The sequence below is a fragment of the Odocoileus virginianus genome, chromosome 33, assembly GCF_023699985.2.
Source record: "Odocoileus virginianus isolate 20LAN1187 ecotype Illinois chromosome 33, Ovbor_1.2, whole genome shotgun sequence".
NCBI classification, from domain to species: Eukaryota; Metazoa; Chordata; class Mammalia; order Artiodactyla; family Cervidae; genus Odocoileus; species Odocoileus virginianus.
Genome location: NC_069706.1, coordinates 18766237 through 18786526, shown reverse-complemented (window position 1 = coordinate 18786526; position 20290 = coordinate 18766237). Strand labels below are relative to the sequence as shown.

The following is a 20290-nucleotide window of genomic DNA, read 5'->3' as shown; positions in this document are numbered from 1 at the left end:
ACCTGGGTTCGGTCTCTGGGTTCGGAAGATTCCCTGTAGAAGGAAACAGCAACCCACTCCAGTATTCCTGCCTAGAAAATCCCATGGACAGAAGAGCTTGGTGCAGCCTGCTGTCCATGACGGTGGTTCGTGACATTGTACGGGAGGCAGTGATCAAGATCATACCCAAGAAAAAGAAATGCAAAAAGGCAAAATGGTTGTCCGAGTAGGCCTTAACAAATAGCTATGAAAAGAAGAGAAGCGAAAGGTAAAGGAGAACAGGAAAGATATATCCATTTGAAGGCAGAGTTTCAAAGAATAGCAAGGAGAGATAAGAAAGCCTTCCTCAGTGATCAATGCAAAGAAATAGAGGAAAACAATAGAATGGGAAAGATTAGAGATCTCTTCAGGAAAATTAGAGATATCAAGGGAACTTTTCATGCAAAGATGGGCACAATAAAGAACAGAAATAGTATGGACCTAACAGAAGCAGAAGATATTAAGAAGAAGTGGCAAGAATACACAGAACTATACAAAAAAGGTCTTCATGACCCAGATAATCACGATGGTGTGATCACTCACATACAGCCAGACATCCTGGAATGTGAAGTCAAGTGGGCCTTAGGAAACATTACTACAAACAAAGCTAATGGTGATGAAACTCCAATTGAGCTATTTCAAATCCTAAAAGATGATGCTGTGAAAGCGCAGCACTCAATATGCCAGCAAATTTGAAAAACTCAACAGTGGCCACAGGACTGGAAAATGTCAGTTTTCACTCCAATCCCAGAGAAAGGCAACGCCAAAGAACGCTCAAACTACTGCACAATTGTGCTCACCTCACACACTATTAAAGTAATGCTCAGAATTCTCCAAGCCAGGCTTCAATAGTACTTGAACCATGAACTTTCAAATGTTCAAGCTGGATTTAGAAAAGGCAGAGGAGCCAGAGATCAAATTGCCAACATATGTTGGATCATCGAAGAAGCAAGAGAGTTCCAGAAAAACATCTACTTTTGATGCTGAAACTCCAATACTTTGGCCACCTGATGGGAAGAACTGACTCATTTGAAAAGACCCTGATCCTAGGAAAGATTGAAGGCAGGAGGAGAAGGGAACAACAGAGGATGAGATGGTTGGATGGCATCACCGACTCAACGGATATGAGTTTGAGTAAGCTCCAAGAGTTCATGATGGACAGGTGTACTGCAGTCCATGGGGTCGCAAAGAGTCAGACACAAATGAGTGACGGAAGTGAGTTGAACTGAACTCCATACATAACATAATATGATCCAAGTTATTAATATAATTTCCCCTTATTTGTTTGAATATTGTCACCTTATTTATTTAACTTATATGCAGAGTACATCATGTGAAATGCTGGGCTGGATGAAGCACAAGCTGGAATCAAAATTGCCAGAAGAAATATCAATAACCTCAGATATGCAGATAACACCACCCTTATGGCAGAAAGTGAAGAGAACCGAAGAGTTTTGTGATGAAAGTGAAAGAAGAGAGTAAAAAAGCTGGCTTACACAGTCATCAAGACAGTATGGTACTGGCACAAAGACAGAAATATAGATGAATGGAACAGAATAGAAAGCCCAGAGATAAATCCACGAACCTATGGACACGTTATCTTCAACAAAGGAGGAAAGGATATACAATGGAAAAAAGACAATCTCTTTAACAAGTGGTGCTGGGAAAACTGGTCAACCACCTGTAAAAGAATGAAACTAGAACACTTTCTAACACCATACACAAAAATAAACTCAAAATGGTTTAAAGATCTAAATGTAAGACCAGAAACTATAAAACTCCTAGAGGAGAACATAGGCAAAACACTCTCTGACATAAATCACAGCAGGATCCTCTATGACCTACCTCCCAGAATATTGGAAATAAAAGCAAAAATAAACAAATGGGACCTAATGAAGCTTAAAAGCTTTTGCACAACAAAGGAAACAGCCCTCAGATTGGGAGAAAATAATAGCAAATGAAGCAACAGATAAAGGATTAATCTCAAAAATATACAAGCAACTCCTCCAGCTCAGCTCCAGAAAAATAAATGACCCACCCAAAAAAATGGGCCAAAGAACTAAACAGACATTTCTCCAAAGAAGACATACAGATGGCTAACAAACACATGAAAAGATGCTCAACATCACTCATTATAGGAGAAATGCAAATCAAAACCACAATGAGGTACCATTACATGCCAGTCAGGATGGCTGCTATCCAAAAGTCTACAAGCAATAAATGCTGGAGAGGGTGTGGAGAAAAGGGAACCCTCTTACACTGTTGGTGGGATTGCAAATTAGTACAGCCGCTATGGAGAACAGTGTGGAGATTTCTTAAAAAACTGGAAATAGAACTGCCATATGACCCAGCAATTCCACTTCTGGGCATACACAGGTAACAGCCTGAATTTTCTGAGCATTTTCATTTTGCACTTCTGCACAGTGCAAGAAACAAACTGTGTACAAACTAAATAAATTATAGAAATGTAGGGGAGGAAAATTTGCCACCCCCAAATGTCTCTTTCCATGTGGGCAAGCTGAAAACAATCAAGCCTAAAAGACTCAGGAAAGTCTTTCTTTTTACTTCCATCTAAGCCTTTGACTGTGTGGATCACAATAAACTGTGGAAAATTCTTAAAGAGATGGGAATACCAGACCACCTGACTTGCCTCCTGAGAAACCTATATGCAGGTCAGGAAGCAACAGTTAGAACTGGACATGGAACAACAGACTGGTTCCAAATAGGAAAAGGAGTACATCAAGGCTGTATATTGTCACCCTGCTTATTTAACTTATATGCAGAGTACATCATGAGAAACACTGGGCTGGAAGAAGCACAAGCTGGAATCAAGATTGCTGGGAGAAATATCAATAACCTCAGATATGCAGATGACACGACCCTTATGGCAGAAAGTGAAGAAGAACTACAAAGCCTCTTGATGAAAGTGAAAGAGGAGAGTGAAAAAGTTGGTTTAAAATTTAACATTCAGAAAACTAAGATCATGGCATCTGATCCCATCACTTCATGGGAAATAGATGGGGAAACAGTGGAAACAGTGTCAGACTTTATTTTTGGGGGCTCCAAAATCACTGCAGATGGTGATTGCAGCCATGAAATTAAAAGATGCTTACTCCTTAGAAGGAAAATTATGACCAACCTAGATGGTATATTAAAAAGCAGAGATATTACTTTGCCAACAAAGGTCCGTCTGGTCAAGGCTATGGTTTTTCCAGTGGTCATGTATGGATGTGAGAGTTGGACTTCGAAGAAAGCTGAGCGCCAGAGAATTGATGCTTTGTACTGTGGTGTTGGAGAAGACTCTTGAGAGTCCGTTGGACTGCAAGGAGATCCAACCAGTCCATCCTAAAGGAGATCAGTCCTGGGTGTTCATTGGAAGGACTGATGCTGAAGCTGAAACTCCAATACTTTGGCCACCTGATGCAAAGAGTTGACTCATTGGAGAAGACCCTGATGCTGAGAGGGACTGGGGGCAGGAGGAGATGGGGCCGACAGAGGATGATATGGTTGGCTGGCATCACCGATTCAATGGACATGGGTTTGAGTAAACTCCAGGAGTTGGTGATGGACAGGGAGGCCTGGTATGCTGCGATTCATGGGGTCGCAAAAAGTTGGACATGACTGAGAGCTGAACTGAACTGAACTGAAGCTGCCTGAAATATTTTGGAAAAGGGCCTTTTCTAGGAATAGAGCTATTATGAGAGGTATCTGCTAAGACTATAAGTTAGCTGTGTGGAGGAAACTCAGGCAGGGACTATAGATTAAAGTCTATTCTGTGTCCCATAGTTTCTGCCTGGCCCAGCAAATGTATTTTTACCAAACATTTGCTTTTTTCAGCTCCATTTGAATTGTCTTCCTCCCTTTTGAATTCCAAAATTTCTACTCCCAACATCTTTTGTCTTGAGCTGAAGATGGTATTTAAGGTGAAGGTTTCAGCCATTTTAGTTAGTTACTTAGTGCTCCTGGGTCTCTCCCATGTATATATGTTATTAAACTTTTGTTTGATTTCCTCCTGCTCTATCTGGCATCAAGTTAATTCTTAGACCAGTCAGAAGCACTTAGAAAGGTAGAGGAAAATTTCTTCCTCCCCAAGAGAAACACGCTTAGGTCAAAATTTTAAAGTCATTTCTGATTAATTTTAAAGTCATTTAAAGTTAAAACTAGAACTTTTCCTATGGTGACATAGGCATATTAATCCTTTATTTTTCTTGGTGGTGTTGGTTTATCTGTGACGTCATGTCTGACTATTGTGACCCCATGGAGTGTAGCCCACCAGGTTCCTCTGTCCATGGGATTTCCCAGGCAAGAATGCTGGAGTGGATTGCCATTTCCTTCTCCAGAGGATCATCCCCACCCAGGAATCAACCCAGGTCTCCTGCATGGTGGGTGGACTTTTGCCTTATCGGCATACTACTGTATTGCGTGCCAGATGCTTTACTGACTGAACTGTAGGGGAAGACTTTTTTTCTTGACTAACTCCTAAATCTTTTACCACAAACAACAGGGCCCAAGCTCAACATCTTCATATAGGCTCACCTGAAAATACAGAAATGCAATAGCATTATATATATATTTAAAAAGCCATAACTGCAATGACTTTATTCCAATGCCAACTGGGAGGGGTTTGCTCTCAAACTGATGCAAGATTTTAGAGGTAGAAGTTTTGTAAGTTTTTTTAAGGTCATTATCACTCACTTAAGGAAGACTTCTTCCATGGTAGTGATTGAAGCACCAAAGTTGGCAATGCCCAGCTCTTCTTTTTTCATTTCCAGATCATTAAACAGAGCTTCAAACCTGGAAAGAGAGAAGGAAGAGGAAAGGAAAATACTAGTACAAGTCTAGAAAATACTAGCACAGCTCCTATTAAATGGAATCAGGAAAAAAAAATATGAGCACTTACTTTTTTCCCAATTAATATATAATTTTATGTCCAATTGTATTCTTCCCTATTTTTAAAAAAATTTTTAATGTGGTAAAATGTATAAAACATTAAATTTACCATTTCACCATTTTAAGTGTTAAATTCATTTAAGTTTAAATCCAAGCAGCATTAAATACACTCACAATGTTGCACAATCATCACCACTATGCATTTGCAGACCTATTTTATAATCCTAAAATACACCCCTTCTTCCATTTTCTCAACTTCACTTTATTTTCTGTTTCTATTAATTTGCCTATTTTATGTGCCCACATAAGTTAGAATCATACACTGTTTGTCTTTCTGTGTCTGGCTTATTTCACTTAGCATCATTTTTTTCTAGGTTCATCCATGTTGTAGCATGTATCAGAATTTAATTTCTTTTTAAGGCTGAATAATTGTTGTATGAAGATATAACTTCATATGCTGCTTATCCATTCATTCATAAGTGGGCATTTGTGTTGTTTCTACTTTTTGGATTTTGTGAATAATGATGTGAACACTGGTGTACAAACGTCTGCTTGAGTTCCTGCTTTCAAATATTTTGGGTATACTCTAGAAATGGAATTGCTGTGATCACATGGTGAGTCTATGTTTAACTTTTTGAGGAACTAGTATACTGTTTTCCATACCAGACATACCATTTTATATACCTAATAGCAACACACGAGTTTTCAATTTTCCACATTGCTTCCAATATTTATTTATTTTTGTTTGTTTTTTATTTGCCTTTCCCTAACTAAAGGAGATCAGTCCTGGGTGTTCATTGGAAGGACTGATGCTGAAGCTGAAACTCCAATACTTTGCCACCTCATGTGAAGAGTTGACTCATTGGAAAAGACCCTGATGCTAGGAGGGATTGGGAGCAGGAGGAGAAGGGGACGACAGAGGATGAAATGGCTGGATGGCATCACAGACTCGATGGACAAGAGTTTGAGTAATCTCCAGGTATTGGTAATGGACAGGGAGGCCTGGCGTGCGGTGATTTATGGGGTCGCAAAGAGTCAGACACGACTGAGCGACTGAACTGAAGTGAACTGAACTGAATGAGTAGTTATGTCAAGCATCTTTTCATGTGCTTATTGGCAAAGTGTACATTTCCCTTGGATAAATGTTTATTCAAATCTTTTGCCCATTTTAAAATTAGGATATTAGAGCTTTTTGTTTTTAGATGTGATTTCAATATTGCTTTGTTCCATAATAATTTCTGGTTGGCCATGGGAAAGATACTATGTAGCTCTTTATTCTGTAATGCTTATTGTGAAACAAATGGAAATAACAAAGAGATATTTACTTAACCAAATTTCTCCCGACTATAACTTGATCTTTGATATAAATTCTTTTGTCCTTTTAAAAAATAATCAACGTATTTTCTATAAGTGTTAAGGACTATAGCTAGTTAATAAAAGTTAATTTATTCCCATGTGGTTCCTGCATCAAATGGGAAAAGAGTTCAAATTACAGGAGGTGTAAGTCACTAAATGACAAAAAATGTAGTTACTGAAGTACAAACTGCATATCAAGAGAGAAAGATTTAATCAAATAGGTAGGTGAATTGTATGGCAGCTTTGCTACTTGTGTAGTTATATCAAGGATCCTAAAGAACAGTATTACCAAGGAAGAATGAACACTGTTTTAGGTTCAAAGACTTTCCTGGTGGCTCAGATGGTAGAGCGTCTGCTTACAATGCAGGAGACCTGGGTTCAATCCCTGGGTTGGGAAGATCTCCTGGAGAAGGAAATGGCAACCCACTCCAGTATTCTTGCCTGAAAAATCCCATGGGCGGAGGCAGCTTGTAGGCTACAGTCCATGGGGTCGCAAAGAGTCAGACACCACTTCACTTTCACTTTCTTTAGGTTCAAAAGATCTTCAGAAACCCATCGACTTCTTAAACACTCTCAGTCCCAGTGAGGGACTATCAAGAATATAAATGATCAGCCTTGGAGGTGGTGGACTAAACACTCTCCATCTGCTAAACTTCCTCTGTATTTTAGTTAAATTCCATTTCCGTCTAACTTTATCCAGCTTGGATATTGGTTCTATTCTTGCCTTTCAGTTCATTCTGACCCTGCTTCCTATGACAATTTGTCATGTGACTCCTTGTCATTTTTATTCTTTTCCTACTATAGTGACCTATTCTGTGAATTACACAGGTTATTGACATCTAATTCTGGTAGTTTTTTCTCTCTCTTTCATTAGTTGGTCTATAAATATCCTGTTAAAAAAAACTTCATTGTGAACAAACATAGTCTTTCCTAACTCCATGATACATATTTTAGGCTATGTTAGATAAACTCACTGCCCATGGCCCAGAAACCTGCATCATATATATTGATATTAATCTGTGTGACTAGTTGTTCATTTCCCAGTAGCTAGCCAAATTAATTATAGAGGAGAGACACACAGATGGGAATCCCAGGCAGAATTATCATCAGTGTGTCTCTCCTCTATAATTAATTTGGCTAACTACTGATATCAAATTCCTAGTTTTCTCTGTTATTGTCACCCTTGCTCCAAGAGTTGCTTATTTAAGCTGCTTTTTCTCATCACCTTATATTTCCCTAGACTTTATTCACCACACATAAAATTTATACACCATAAGGACCATACCATTAGTTATCCTTTATTAACCAGGAAGTTATAAATACTAGGTTGTAAACCTTCCTTCCACTCTGCCACCCGCAAAAGAAAAATGGAAAGAAAAATATTAATGTCTTGAATGAACCTGAACTTACAAGGCAATCTTTTGTACAGTGAGAGAAATCTTCAGCTGTGAAATCAACTGTAGTTAGCAAATGACAGCTATAAACTGGATACTTGGTTTGTTAGTAAAATACTACTCATGAAGCTTTTGTTGTTGTGTAGACGCTAAGTACTGTCTGACTCTTTGCAACTCCATGAACTGTAGCCTGATTCATTAAACTTACTAAACCCTAAAAATTAAAATGATTTCTGGTCACCCAAACCATTCATCTAGGACTCTCTGAAACTATACCTGTGTGCATGCTTTTTGGGTAGGATAAATGATAATTCAGCTCCAAGATAGCTCTCCAAAATGGCATCTGGAATATGAGACTGAATAATTGCACAGATATTTTCTAGATCACAATATGGTTCCTTCTCCATGAATATATGATATCCAGCACCTGAGAGAAACCATTTAGAAGACCAAATGAAGCAGTTTTATACTTTTCCATCTCCTTTTAAGAGCAAATTTTGCTCTCCATGATCCAGTTACCTAGGTCCACAAGGAAGAAGACATGATATGTCACAGACATTCTGCTAGGACTCTGAAGAGCCTCACACCTAAAACTTCTAAATGTTATTCTAAGAACTAAGACACTGAATAAACAGCAACTTCCTCTGTAATTTCAATCACTTTCTCAGTGAATAATAATAATCTAGTGTATACAACCAGATATTGTAGATATATGAAGAAAGGCCCCTGTTATGTGGCTACTTAGTTTTGAAACTGTTATCTTGATAAATATTCTTTTATTATCACTGGCTGTCCATCATGTATTAAGCACTAATCTTGAACCCGGCGATAGAGCAGTGAAAAAGCAGGTAAAAATTCCTGCCTTCATAAGAGCTACTTTCTAGTCGAAGGAGACAGGTAATTATTAAGAGGATTAAGTTGAAAGATATACTGTATTATAAAAAATAAAGCAGAGAGGAAGATATGAAACATTGAAGGAATGTTGTTAAAATTGTAGACAGAGATCCATGGAAAGCCTGAGAAGACCTTAAAAAATGAGAGAACTATTATTCTTAATTAGTGCATTGCCTATATAGAAAAACTATTTTTTGGAATTTGAGGAAAATACCATCACTTTTGTATGTATGCATTTCATGATACAAATTAACTTACTTACAAAACAGAGACTCACAGACTTAGAGAATGAACCTATGATTGCTAAGGGGAAGGGATAGTTAGGGAGTTTGGGATGGACACGTACTCGCTGCTATATTTAAAATGGATAACCAACAAGGACCTACTGTTTAACACATGGAACTCTGTTCAATGGGAAAGGAGTTTGGGGAGAATGGATACATGTATGGCTGAGTACCTTCTCTGTTCACCTGAAACCATCACAACATAGTTAATCAACTATGAGTGAGTGAGTGAAGTCGCTCAGTCATGTCTGACTCTTTGAGACCCCATGGACTATAGCCTACCAGGCTCCTCCCTCCATGGGATTCTCCAGGCAAGAATACTGGAGTGGGTTGCCATTCCTTCTCCAATTATACCCCAATACAAAACAACAAGTTAAATAAAACAGATGAAAGGTTGCATTTAGAATAAAAAAAATAAATGTATGCATTTCAAATGGTCATTGTATTTGCATTTATATTTCTTATTAAGATTTTAAAAAAGAATAACACTTTTCAGCATAGATCTCTTAGCTGAAATCTGACTTATTTATCTAGCTTTTAGTAGGAAAGACACTATTTCATTTTACAAATGAGGCAACCTCAGAGAATGAAGGGACTTATCCATTATTTACTAGCTTTAGAAACCAAAACTATTACAAAAATAATACGTAAATAATATTATTTTTCACTTCTCAGGAATCATGACACAATAAATTTTTCAACTGTCTTGTCCTCTTAGGACCTGAATCAACAGAAAGTGTCTTCTTTTGAAGAGATGCAAGGTAATTAGAGCTGAATGCTGATTTTTCATGGAATTTCCTATTCTATCAAAGAACTGAACACAAATTCTAGGCTTTTGAGTAAAATGTAAGTTCAGTTTAAGTTTAATTAAGGCTTAGCAACTATAAAAAGGGGCTTCCCTGGTAGCTCAGTTGGTAAAGAATCTGCCTGCAATGCAGGATTCCCTGGTTCAATTCCTGGGTCAGGAAGATCTGCTGGAGAAGGGATTGGCTACCCACTCCAGTATTCTTGGGCTTCCCTTGTGACTCAGCTGGTAAGGAATCCGCCTGCAATGCGGGAGACCTGTGGGAGACCTGGGTTTGATCCCTGGATTGAGAAGATCCCCTGGAGAAGGGATAGGTTAACCACTCCAGTATTCTTGGGCTTCCCTTGTGACTCAGCTGGTAAGGAATCCGCCTGCAATGCGGGAGACCTGTGGGAGACCTGGGTTTGATCCCTGGATTGAGAAGATCCCCTGGAGAAGGGATAGGTTAACCACTCCAGTATTCTAGCTTGGAGAATTCCATGGACTGTATAGTCCGCGGGGTTGCAGAGTTGGACACAACTGAATGACTCTCACTTCATTTCACTTCACTAATTATAAGAAGGGACCTGAATGTCTCAAAGTATTATACCTTTAAAATATCTAGTTACATACTATGTATTATTTTACAATAATAATATAGTACAATTAGTGAATGCTATTAGAAAGCATTATAAATTATCAAAAGCATACTGTTTAAATCATGTGGATCTTAACTCAGGCATCCCCAATTCAAATGGCATAAATCTAATATTAGATAGCTTCCCTCCCCCTATTTGTGATAAAGGTTCCTAGTGTTATTTGCTCAGTTGTGTCTGTCTCTTTGTGACCCCATAAACTGTATCCTGCCAGGGTCCTCTATCCATGGAATTCTCCAGGCAAGAATACTGGAGTGGATTGCCATTTCCTTCTCCGGGGGATCTTCCTGACCCAGGGACTGAACCTGGGTGTCCTGCATTGGCAGGTAGATTCTTTACCATCTAAGCCACCAGGGAAGCCCCTAGGTATAGAAATCCCTATAGAACTCAAACCTATAATATGATCGTAAACTTTGAACTAAATAGATATATAACTATGACTTATGTGGGCCACAGTTTTTTATTCTATAAAATGAAGTTGTTGTTTTGAGTATTAAATATGCTGCATAAAGTGGATACCATAATAACCAGTGTAGAAGAAATAGTTAAGGTTAGTTAAAATGAATTAAAATAGAGAATAAATGAAGAAGGAATTCATCCTTAATTACTTTCATTTACATTTATACCCTACAATTTTGAATTCCTAGGACTGTAATTTTAGCCTTCATTATCAATTTTATCTCCTAAAAAAGTTTTATCAAAGTCAAGGACTGTATTATTACACTGACATGATTCTTTCATTCTACACTACATCCAGAGTTATCTCGTCACACTGGGGATTTGATACCAGTTTGGCAAATGAGAAACTAGGCTCATAAACAATTGATTGCTCTAGTTTCTCCCCTGAGCCAATCACGCAATAAAGTAAATACATCTGAGGGCACAACTGCATTCCAAAGACAAAGAAAACTGTTAGTACATGCAAAATGGGAGAAATAAGTATGGCCTTTATAGGTTGATAAAAGCATTTCTTGAGTCTAAAGCTATGTATTTGAGGGAAAAGTAAGAACGTATAAGGAATATGTAGATTGTAAAGGGCCTTAAAAACTAACTAGAATAGTTGCCACCTAATTAATAAGCAGAGGAAGTCATTGAAGTTTTTGGTATTTAGAAAAAATATCATTGAAATCTCATTAGAGAAATATTTTTAAGCAATCAATATCCTACGAATAATCAAAGGGAGAGAGACCGTATGTTTTTTTCAGGAAGATTGAAGAGCCACAGCACTGCAGGGTCCCCTTGACCATGATGGCAATTCGGTCACCCAGGATGTCAGCTTCATCCATGTAGTGAGTGGTCAGTAAGATTGTACGATCATGTTTAAACTGCTGAAGGATGTCCCAGGTGGCTCTCCTTGAGACTGGGTCCATTCCAGATGACGGTTCATCAAGTATCACTACCTAAAAGCCAGAAGAACAATTTCATAACCTTTGAAAATTGATGCTATAGTACACGTCGGATAATTTACTGTTTGAGGGGAACACTTTTAAGTGAAGACTGAGAATCTAGACTAAAAACAATAGTAAAAGCAATCCCAAACTAAACAATTGAGCCAATACTGCCAATTTCCTCTGATCATTATTGCCAATGTTCCCTTAAGATTCATATCAACTCTCAGGTTTTTGTCAGCTTTCTAGACTGGTTGTCAGAAATCCAGTTTTAGTGTCCCCTCTCCCTGCCCTCCTCCATTCTCTCTTCCTTAATACCTTGGAGCCCCCTAAAAGTGCTATAATGATGGAGAGTTTGCGCTTCATTCCTCCACTCAGAGACTTTGAAAATGTATCACGCTTTTCTAGCATGTCAAAAGCAGACAGCATACGGTTAATTTCATTAGGAGACATCTTTTGATGTATACTTTTTACCTAGAAAGAGGAGCCAGAATTTACACTATGCATTTAGCCTTATCCTTAGAAATTTCTTAGATCTTAAGTTTTCTTATATATCTATACAGATAAATAAAGTTTCTGGTAACTATATCTTTAAAACATTTTATACTACCTGTGTTCTGACAATAGCTATATAGTGTCTTCTTCCCATTGCCTCCCTTTATGTCTAAAGTAGAGTTCCTAAATTTAAAAAAATGTTTTTTCATAATTAATAGACACACCTGAAGCTCATGAACAGAGTGAAAAAAGAAACACATTTGTAGCTTCCAGATATGATGAAGTGAGCACACACACCCCTTATCTCCTACTGAACTCAATTATTAAACCTGTAAAACTACTAGAAGGTAAACAGCAGCATTCGGAACAGGAAGAACACCATAATTTAAAGTGCCACTGAATTTTAAATGGTTGAGTTTACCATTTTAACTTATGTATCCCATAGTCGGAACTGAAAAGCAATCCAAAGCATTCCTCTGAGCACTGCTGAGCAGACAGAATAAGATTAAGGAAAAAATTTTCAGTTTTGGCTTGAAGAGTGGAAAAGGGAAAACCCCTAAAGCTCTGAGAAAGTGTAGAAGAGGCAATCCTAGTTTTTCCTCTGAGGAGGGGAAACTTCTCAATTCAATGGATTCATGCTTCAGAAAAGACATAACCAAACTTAATTGCTTTTTACCACTCTGTCTTCCTGCCACTTGGTTGTAGCTCAGTCACAAAAGTGGGTGATTTCTGGCAGGAGGACTGCAAATTGGAATCCTAGGGAACCAGAATGCTTGGGAGATAATAACAGAGAGGAGCAAGAAAGTGATACCATAAAGTTGTTCATGAACTCTTGTGTTTATCCCATTGTTTGCACATATGGATCTCATTAGTATGTGCATAGGTGAAGTCTAAGTCGCTTCAGTCATGTTTGACTCTTTGTGACAGTATGGATTGTAGCCTGACACGTTCGTCTGTCCAAGGGATTCTCCAGGCAAGAATCCTGGTTGCCGTGCCCTCCTCCAGAGAATCTTCCTGACCTAGGGATTCAACCTGCATCTCTTTATGTCTCCTGCATTGGCAGGCAGGTTCTTTACCATGCTAATGAGTAAATTCATAACCAGGTGTGAGCTGTGTATATGATAACATATACACAGAGAGACTGGAATAGTACTGCGAAGACTTTACACCTGACATTGGACCCACAACCCACAGAGAAGATATAAATAAGATGGAGAATCTCATGAAGCATTGTTGAAAATATCAAGGATAAAAATAAAAACTAACTGGCCTCATTTATTTCATTATTAATTTTTAATTGACTTTTTAAAATTTCTTCTAGGTCCTTGTTAAACATTTCTTGCATCTTCTCAATCTTTGTCTCCAGGCTATTTATTTGTAACTCCATTTTGTTTTCAAGATTTTGGATCTCGGGTGGAGAGGGAGGTGGGAGGGGGGACCGGGATGGGGAATACATGTAAATCCATGGCTAATTCATTTCAATGTATGACAAAAACTACTGTAATGATGTAAAGTAATTAGCCTCCAACTAATAAAAATAAATGGAAAGAAAAAACCTAACTGGCACACAAAGAATCACAAAAGTCTCAACTCATACAGGAGAATATAGTCAACAGACATTAGTGATTAGGTGGCACAGGTGTCGGGATTAACATAGAAAGTAGCATCAGAGAGAGCAGCTGGGAACCGGCCTGCCTGCCAGTCATGCTGTGATGGCTTCCTGGCTTGGCTGTCTTTGCTGAGGTCCCTGCTGCTCGACTCCGGCTCCAGATTTAACCTAAAGTAGGTTAAGATGGTCAAACAGAAGGATCCCAAGCTCACCTCCTCTCATGAGCACACCAAAATCACAACAATCTGCAGAATAATCATTGCTGAAAAAGTCTGAAACCTACCAAAAAAGGTCTTTTACAACTAAAGACATAAAGAAGGAAACACAGTGAGACAGGTATGAGGGAAGGCCTCGCAATATAATCAAACCCCATATCTGTCAGTGAGCAACCCAAAGGCTGGAGAAAATTGTATCACAGAGGTTCTTCCACAGAAGTGAGAGTTCAGAACCCCATGTCAAGGCCCCCAGCCAGGGGATCTGGCACAGGGAAGAGGAGCTCCCAGAGCAGTTGACTTTGAAGGCTGGCAGGCCTTGACTGCAAGAGCTCCACAGGATAGAGGGAAAAGAGACTTTACTCTTAAAGGGCATACAAAAAACTCACATGCACCAGGAACAAGGACAAAAGCTGTAATTTCATAAGAGCTTGGGCCACAACTACCTGCTAGTTTTGCAAGGTCTTCTGGGGAAGCAGGGGTTGGACATGGCTCACTCTGGGGACACAGACACTGGTTATGGACATATAGGGGAGAGTATTCTTCTGCATGAATTCTCTTGGAGGCTGACATCTTGCTTGGGTCATTAGCACCAAGACCGAGACCCACCCAAGAGTCAATAGGCTCCAGTGCTAAAATGCCTCAGCTAAAATGCCTCAGCCTAAACAACTCGCTGGGGCTATATTCCCATTCATCAGCAGATGGGCTGCCTAAAGACTCTCTAAGCATACAGACAACTATAAACAAGCACTTGGACAGCTCTGCCCAGCAGAGGGCCAAGACTCAGCTCCACCCACCAGTGGGCAGGCAAGAGCCCCTCCCACCAGGAAGTTTGCAGGAGCCTCTGGACCAGTCTCACCTACCAGGAGGCAGATATCAGAAACAAGAAAATTATGGTCTTGAAGTCTACAAAATGAATCTGTGAATCCTGGCCAGGCACTACCCTTGGAACAGCTGGCCCCTGGCCCTTGAAAAGTGCAGTGCTGGGACAGAAGGCCAGCAAGGTTGAGAAACATAACTAATCTTTCACATACATAAACATACAAATATCAATTTTGACAAAATTAGGTGAAGAGGAATATGTTTCAGATTAGGAACAATACAAAAACTCAGAAGAAAAACTAAGTGACATGGATATAGGCAATCTACCTGGGAAAGAGTTCAGCTAATTGATTATAAAGATGATCCAAGAACTCAGTGAAGAATGTATGCACACAGTGAGAAATCAGTTTAGAAAATATAAAGAACAATGAAATAGAATTGAAGAATACAATAACTGAAATGAAAAGTACACTAGAAGGAATCAGTAGTAGACTAAATGAGAAAGAATGGATAACTGAGCCGGAAGAAAGAGTAGTGGAAATCACTATGGCTGAACAGAAAAAGAAAAAAAAAGTGAAAGAAATGAAGACAGTTTAAGAGACCTCTGGGACAACATCAAGAGTGATCATATTCATATTATAGGGGTCCCAAAAGGAGAAGAGAGAGACAAAGGCCCTGAGAAAATATCTGAAGAAGTAATAGCTGAAACGTTGCCCAACTGGGCAAGGAAACAGTCACCCAACTCCAAAAAGACCAGAGAGTCCCATACAGGTTTAACCTGCAGGGGAACACCCCAAGACATATAGTAAGCAAACTGACAAGAGCAGAAAATAAAGAGAGAATATTAAAAGCAACAAGAGAAAGAAACAACATACAAGGGAACTCCCATAAAGCTATCAACTGATTTTTTAGCATAAACTCTGCAGGCTAGAAGGGAGTGGCTTGACATACTCAAAGTGAAAAACCTACAATCTAGAATATTCTACCCAGGAAGACTCTCATTCAGATTTGATGGTGAAATCAAATGCTTTACAGACAAGCAAAAGCTAAAACAATTTAGCACCACTAAATCAACTTTACAAGAAACACTAAAGAATATTCTCTAGGCAGAAAAGAAGAGGCCACAACTAGAAACAAGAAAATTATGAATGGAAAGCTCACTGGTAAAGGCAAACATACACTAAAAGTAGGAAATCATCCATACACAAAGCTAACAGGAAGGCTAAAAGGCAAATGTAGTAAAATCATTTATATCTACAATAAGCAGTTAAGGGATACACAAAACAGTTAGACACAGAACATCAAAAACAGTAATCATGAGGCGACAAGAGTACAAATGTAGGGTATCTCACATGCAGTTGAAATGAAGAGAGCAGACACCTACAACAAGTATATATACATATATATATATAAATATATATATATATATATAATATGTATACACACACACGCACACACACATACATATATATGAAATTAAATGAAAGTAAAAGTGGTTCAACCGTGTCTGACTCTTTGTGATCCCATGGACTACAGTCCATGGAATTCTCCAGGCCAGAATACAGGAGTGGGTAGCCTTTCCCTTCTCCAGGGGATCTTCCCAACCCAGGGGTTGAACTCAGGTCTCCCACATTGCAGGCAGATTATTTACCAACCGAGCCACAAGAAAAGATGTGCATACATATACACACATCTATACACACATCTATACAAAAACCTCATGGTAAAAACAGAACAAAAATCTGTAATAGATATACACACAAAAGAGTAAAAGGAATCCAAACATACACTATAGATAGTCATCAAATCACAAGAGAAGAGAACAAAAGAAGGGGAGAAAAGAACAAGAAAAGCAAATTCAAAACAATTAACAAAATGGCAATAGGAACACACATAGCAATAATTAGCTTAAATGTGAACAGACTAAATACTCCAAACAAAACACATAAGTGGCTTAATGGATACAAAAACAGGAAACTCACTTCAGATCTAGAGACACATAAGAAACAGAAATAAGAAACTCACTTCAGATCTAGAGACACATACGGACCGAAAGTGAGGGGATGGACACATGCCAAAAATGGGGTAGGGAAGGAGTGGTAGGCCTAGGGCCCCCCAGGTGTTCTTTGGGGGTCCACCTCAGTATGGTGATGGGTAGAGGGGATAACTGAATTTTAACCTTTATAAATAGGGAGACCCCAACCTCTAGACAGACTTATAATTTTTATTCTGATTAGCCATTTTAAACCAACAAGGAATAAAAAAAAAAATAACCCTGATCTAAATTAAAAAGAAAAAAATGAGGGAATGGAAAAATGTATTGCATATAAATGGAAATCAAAAGAAAGCTGGAGTATCAATGTTTATTTTGGACAAATAGACTTTAAAATAAAGACTGTCACAAGAGAACAAGAAGGACACTGTATAATGATCAAAGGATCAAGAAAAATATATGAGAATTTAAAATATATATGCATCTAACGTAGCATCGCAACACATAAGGTGCATGTTAACAGATATAAACAGAGAAACTGACAGTAACACAGTTATCTGTAGTAGTAGTGAAAGTCACTCAGTCGTGTCTGACTCTGAGACCCCATGGACTGTAGCCTGCCAGACTCTTCCGTCCATGGAATTCTCCAGGCCAGAATACTGGAGTGGGTAGCTGTTCCCTTCTCCAGGGGATCTTCCCAACCCAGGAATCAAATCCAGGGTTCCACATTGCAGGCAGATTCTTTATCAACTGAGCCACCAGGGCAGCCCTGTTATAGTGGGAGACTTTAACACCTCATTTACATTAATGAACAGATCATCCAAATAGAAAATCAACAAGGAATCACAGGCCTTAAATGACATATTGGATCAGATTGACTTTAGTGATAGTTACAGAGCATTCTATCCAAGAGCAGTGGAATGTACATTCTTTTTAAGTACATGTGGGACATTCTCCAGGATAGATCACATGAGTCACAAAGCAAGCCTCGGTAAATTTAAGAAAATTTAAATTATGCCAAGCATCTTGTCTGAAAATATGAGGCTAGAAATAAACTAAAAGAGAAAAAACTGCAAAACCCCACAAATACTTGGAGGCTACCCAATAGGCTAGTAAATAACGAATGGATCACTAAAAATTTTAAGCAGGAAATAAAAAATACCTAGAAACAAATGACAGTGAAAACATGACAACCCAAACCCTATGTGTATGTGTTTGTTGCTCAGTTGTGTCCAACTCTTTGTGACCCCTTGTACTGTAGCCTGCCAGTTTCCCCTGTCCATGGGATTTTCCAGGCAAGAATATTGCAGTGGGTAGCCATTCCTTCTCCAAGGGGTCTTTCTGAACCCAGGTCTGTTGCATTACAGGCAGACTCTTTACCGTCTGAGTCACCAGTGTAGCCCCCACACCCTATGGGATGCAGCAAAAGCAGTTCTAAAGAGGGAAGTTTTTGGCTTACCTTGGGAAACAAGAAAAATCTCAAGTAAACAACTTAACCTTATGCCTAAAGCAACTAGAGAAAGAACAAAACCCAAAGTTGGTTGAAGGAAAGAATTCATAAAGATCAGAGAAGATATAAATGAGATAGAGTCTAAGAAAAAAATAGAAAAGATAAGTAAAACTAAAGGCTAGTTCTTTGAGAATATAAACATAATTGATAAACCTTTAGCCAGGCTTATCAAGAAAAAATGGGAGGGGGCCCAAATTAATAAAATTCAGAAATGAAAAATGAGAAGTTACAACAGATACCATAAGGATACAAAGGATCATAAAAAACTAGTTCAAGCAACTATATGTCAATAAAACGGACAGCCTAGAAGAAATGGATAAATTATTAGAAATGAACAATCTCACAAGACTGAACAAGGAATAAATAGAGAATATGAACAGATCACTACCAGAACTGAATCCATAATTTAAAAACTCCTAATAAACAAAAGTCCAGGACCAGATCTCTTCACAAGTGAATTGTACCAAACATTTAGAGAAAAGTTAGCACCTACCCTTCTGAAACTATTCCAAAAAAATTGCAGAGGAAGGAACACTTCTGACTTCATTTTATGAGGCTGTGCATATGCTAAATTGTTTCAGTCATGTCTGACTGTTTGCAAACCTGTGGACTGTAGCCCACCAGGCTCTACTGTCCAAGGGACTCTCCAGGCAAGAATACCGGAGTGGGTTGCCATGACCTTCTCCAGGGGATCTTCCCAACCCGGGGAATGAACCTGTGTCTCCTCTGCCTCCTGCACTGCAGGTGGATTCTTCATCACTGAGCCACCGGAGAAGCCCCTCTATGAAGCCATCTGGTATCAAAAGCAGATGAAGATATCACAAAAAATTACAAGGCAGTATCACTGAAAAACAGATGCAAAAATCTTCAACAAAATACTAGCAAAACGAATGCATTAAAAGGATCATACACCATGATCAAATGGGATTTATCCCAGGAATGCAAGGATTCTTCAATATCCACTAGTCCATCAACGTGATACACTATATTAACAAATTTAAGTATAAAAAACCATGTGATCACCTCAATAGATGCAGAAAAACTTCTGATAAAATGCAACATACATTTATGATAAAAAGTCTTCAGAAAGTGGGCATATAGGGAACATAACTCAGCATAATAAAGGCCATATATTCCAAACCCACAGCTAACATCATATTCAGTGGCAAAGTGTTGAAAGCATTTCCTCTAAGATCAGGAACAAGACAGGATGTTCACTCTTCCAGCAATCAAAGAAGAGAGAGAAATAAAAGCAATCCAAATTGGAACAGAAGTAAAATTGTCACTTTGCAGATGACATGATGCTATACATAGAAAATCCTAAAGATGCTCCCAGAAAACTACTAGAGCTCATTAATGAATTTGCTAAAGTTGCCAGATACAAAATTAATATACCGATATCTGTTGCATTTCTACACATTAACAGTGAAAGATCAGAAAGAGAAAGTATAGAGATCATCCCATTGATCATCACATCAAAAAAAAAAAAAAAACAAAACCTAGAAATAAACCTATCTAATGAAGCAAAAGACCTGTACTCCAGGAACTACAAGATGGTGATGAAAGAAACTTAAGAGGACATAAACAGATGAAAATATATATCTTGCTCTTGGATTGAAAGAATCAGTATTGTTAAAATGACCATACAATCCAACGCAATCTACAGATTCAAAGGCAATCCCTATCAAATTACCAACTACATCTTTCATCTTTCACAGAACTAGAAAAAAAATTCATAATTTGTATGGAGACACAAAAGACCCTGAGTAGTCAAAACAATCTTGAGAAAGAAGAGTGAAGCTGGAGATATCATGCTCCTTTACTTCAGACTATACTACAAAGCTACAATAATTAAGCCACTACAGTACTGGTACAAAAACAGACACATAGATCAATGGAACAGGACAGAAAGCCCAGAAACCAACCAGACACTTATTATCAATTAACCTATGATGAAGGAGGCAAGAATACAAAATGGAAAAAAG

The 20290-nt window shown here is 38.4% G+C and overlaps 1 protein-coding gene across 1 annotated transcript in view; it reads right to left on the bottom strand.

Annotated features, from left to right (window-relative positions):
- The window catches only part of LOC110147413 (phospholipid-transporting ATPase ABCA3-like), a 227198-nt gene that overhangs the window by 96489 nt on the left and 110419 nt on the right, over positions 1 to 20290 (bottom strand). The window contains exons 14-17 of the mRNA XM_070461131.1: positions 11983 to 12138; positions 11466 to 11676; positions 7935 to 8085; positions 4714 to 4812 (exon numbers count right to left, since the gene is read on the bottom strand). Coding sequence (XP_070317232.1) covers positions 4714 to 4812; positions 7935 to 8085; positions 11466 to 11676; positions 11983 to 12138 — 617 coding nt within the window. The remainder of the gene's footprint in view (positions 1 to 4713; positions 4813 to 7934; positions 8086 to 11465; positions 11677 to 11982; positions 12139 to 20290) is intronic.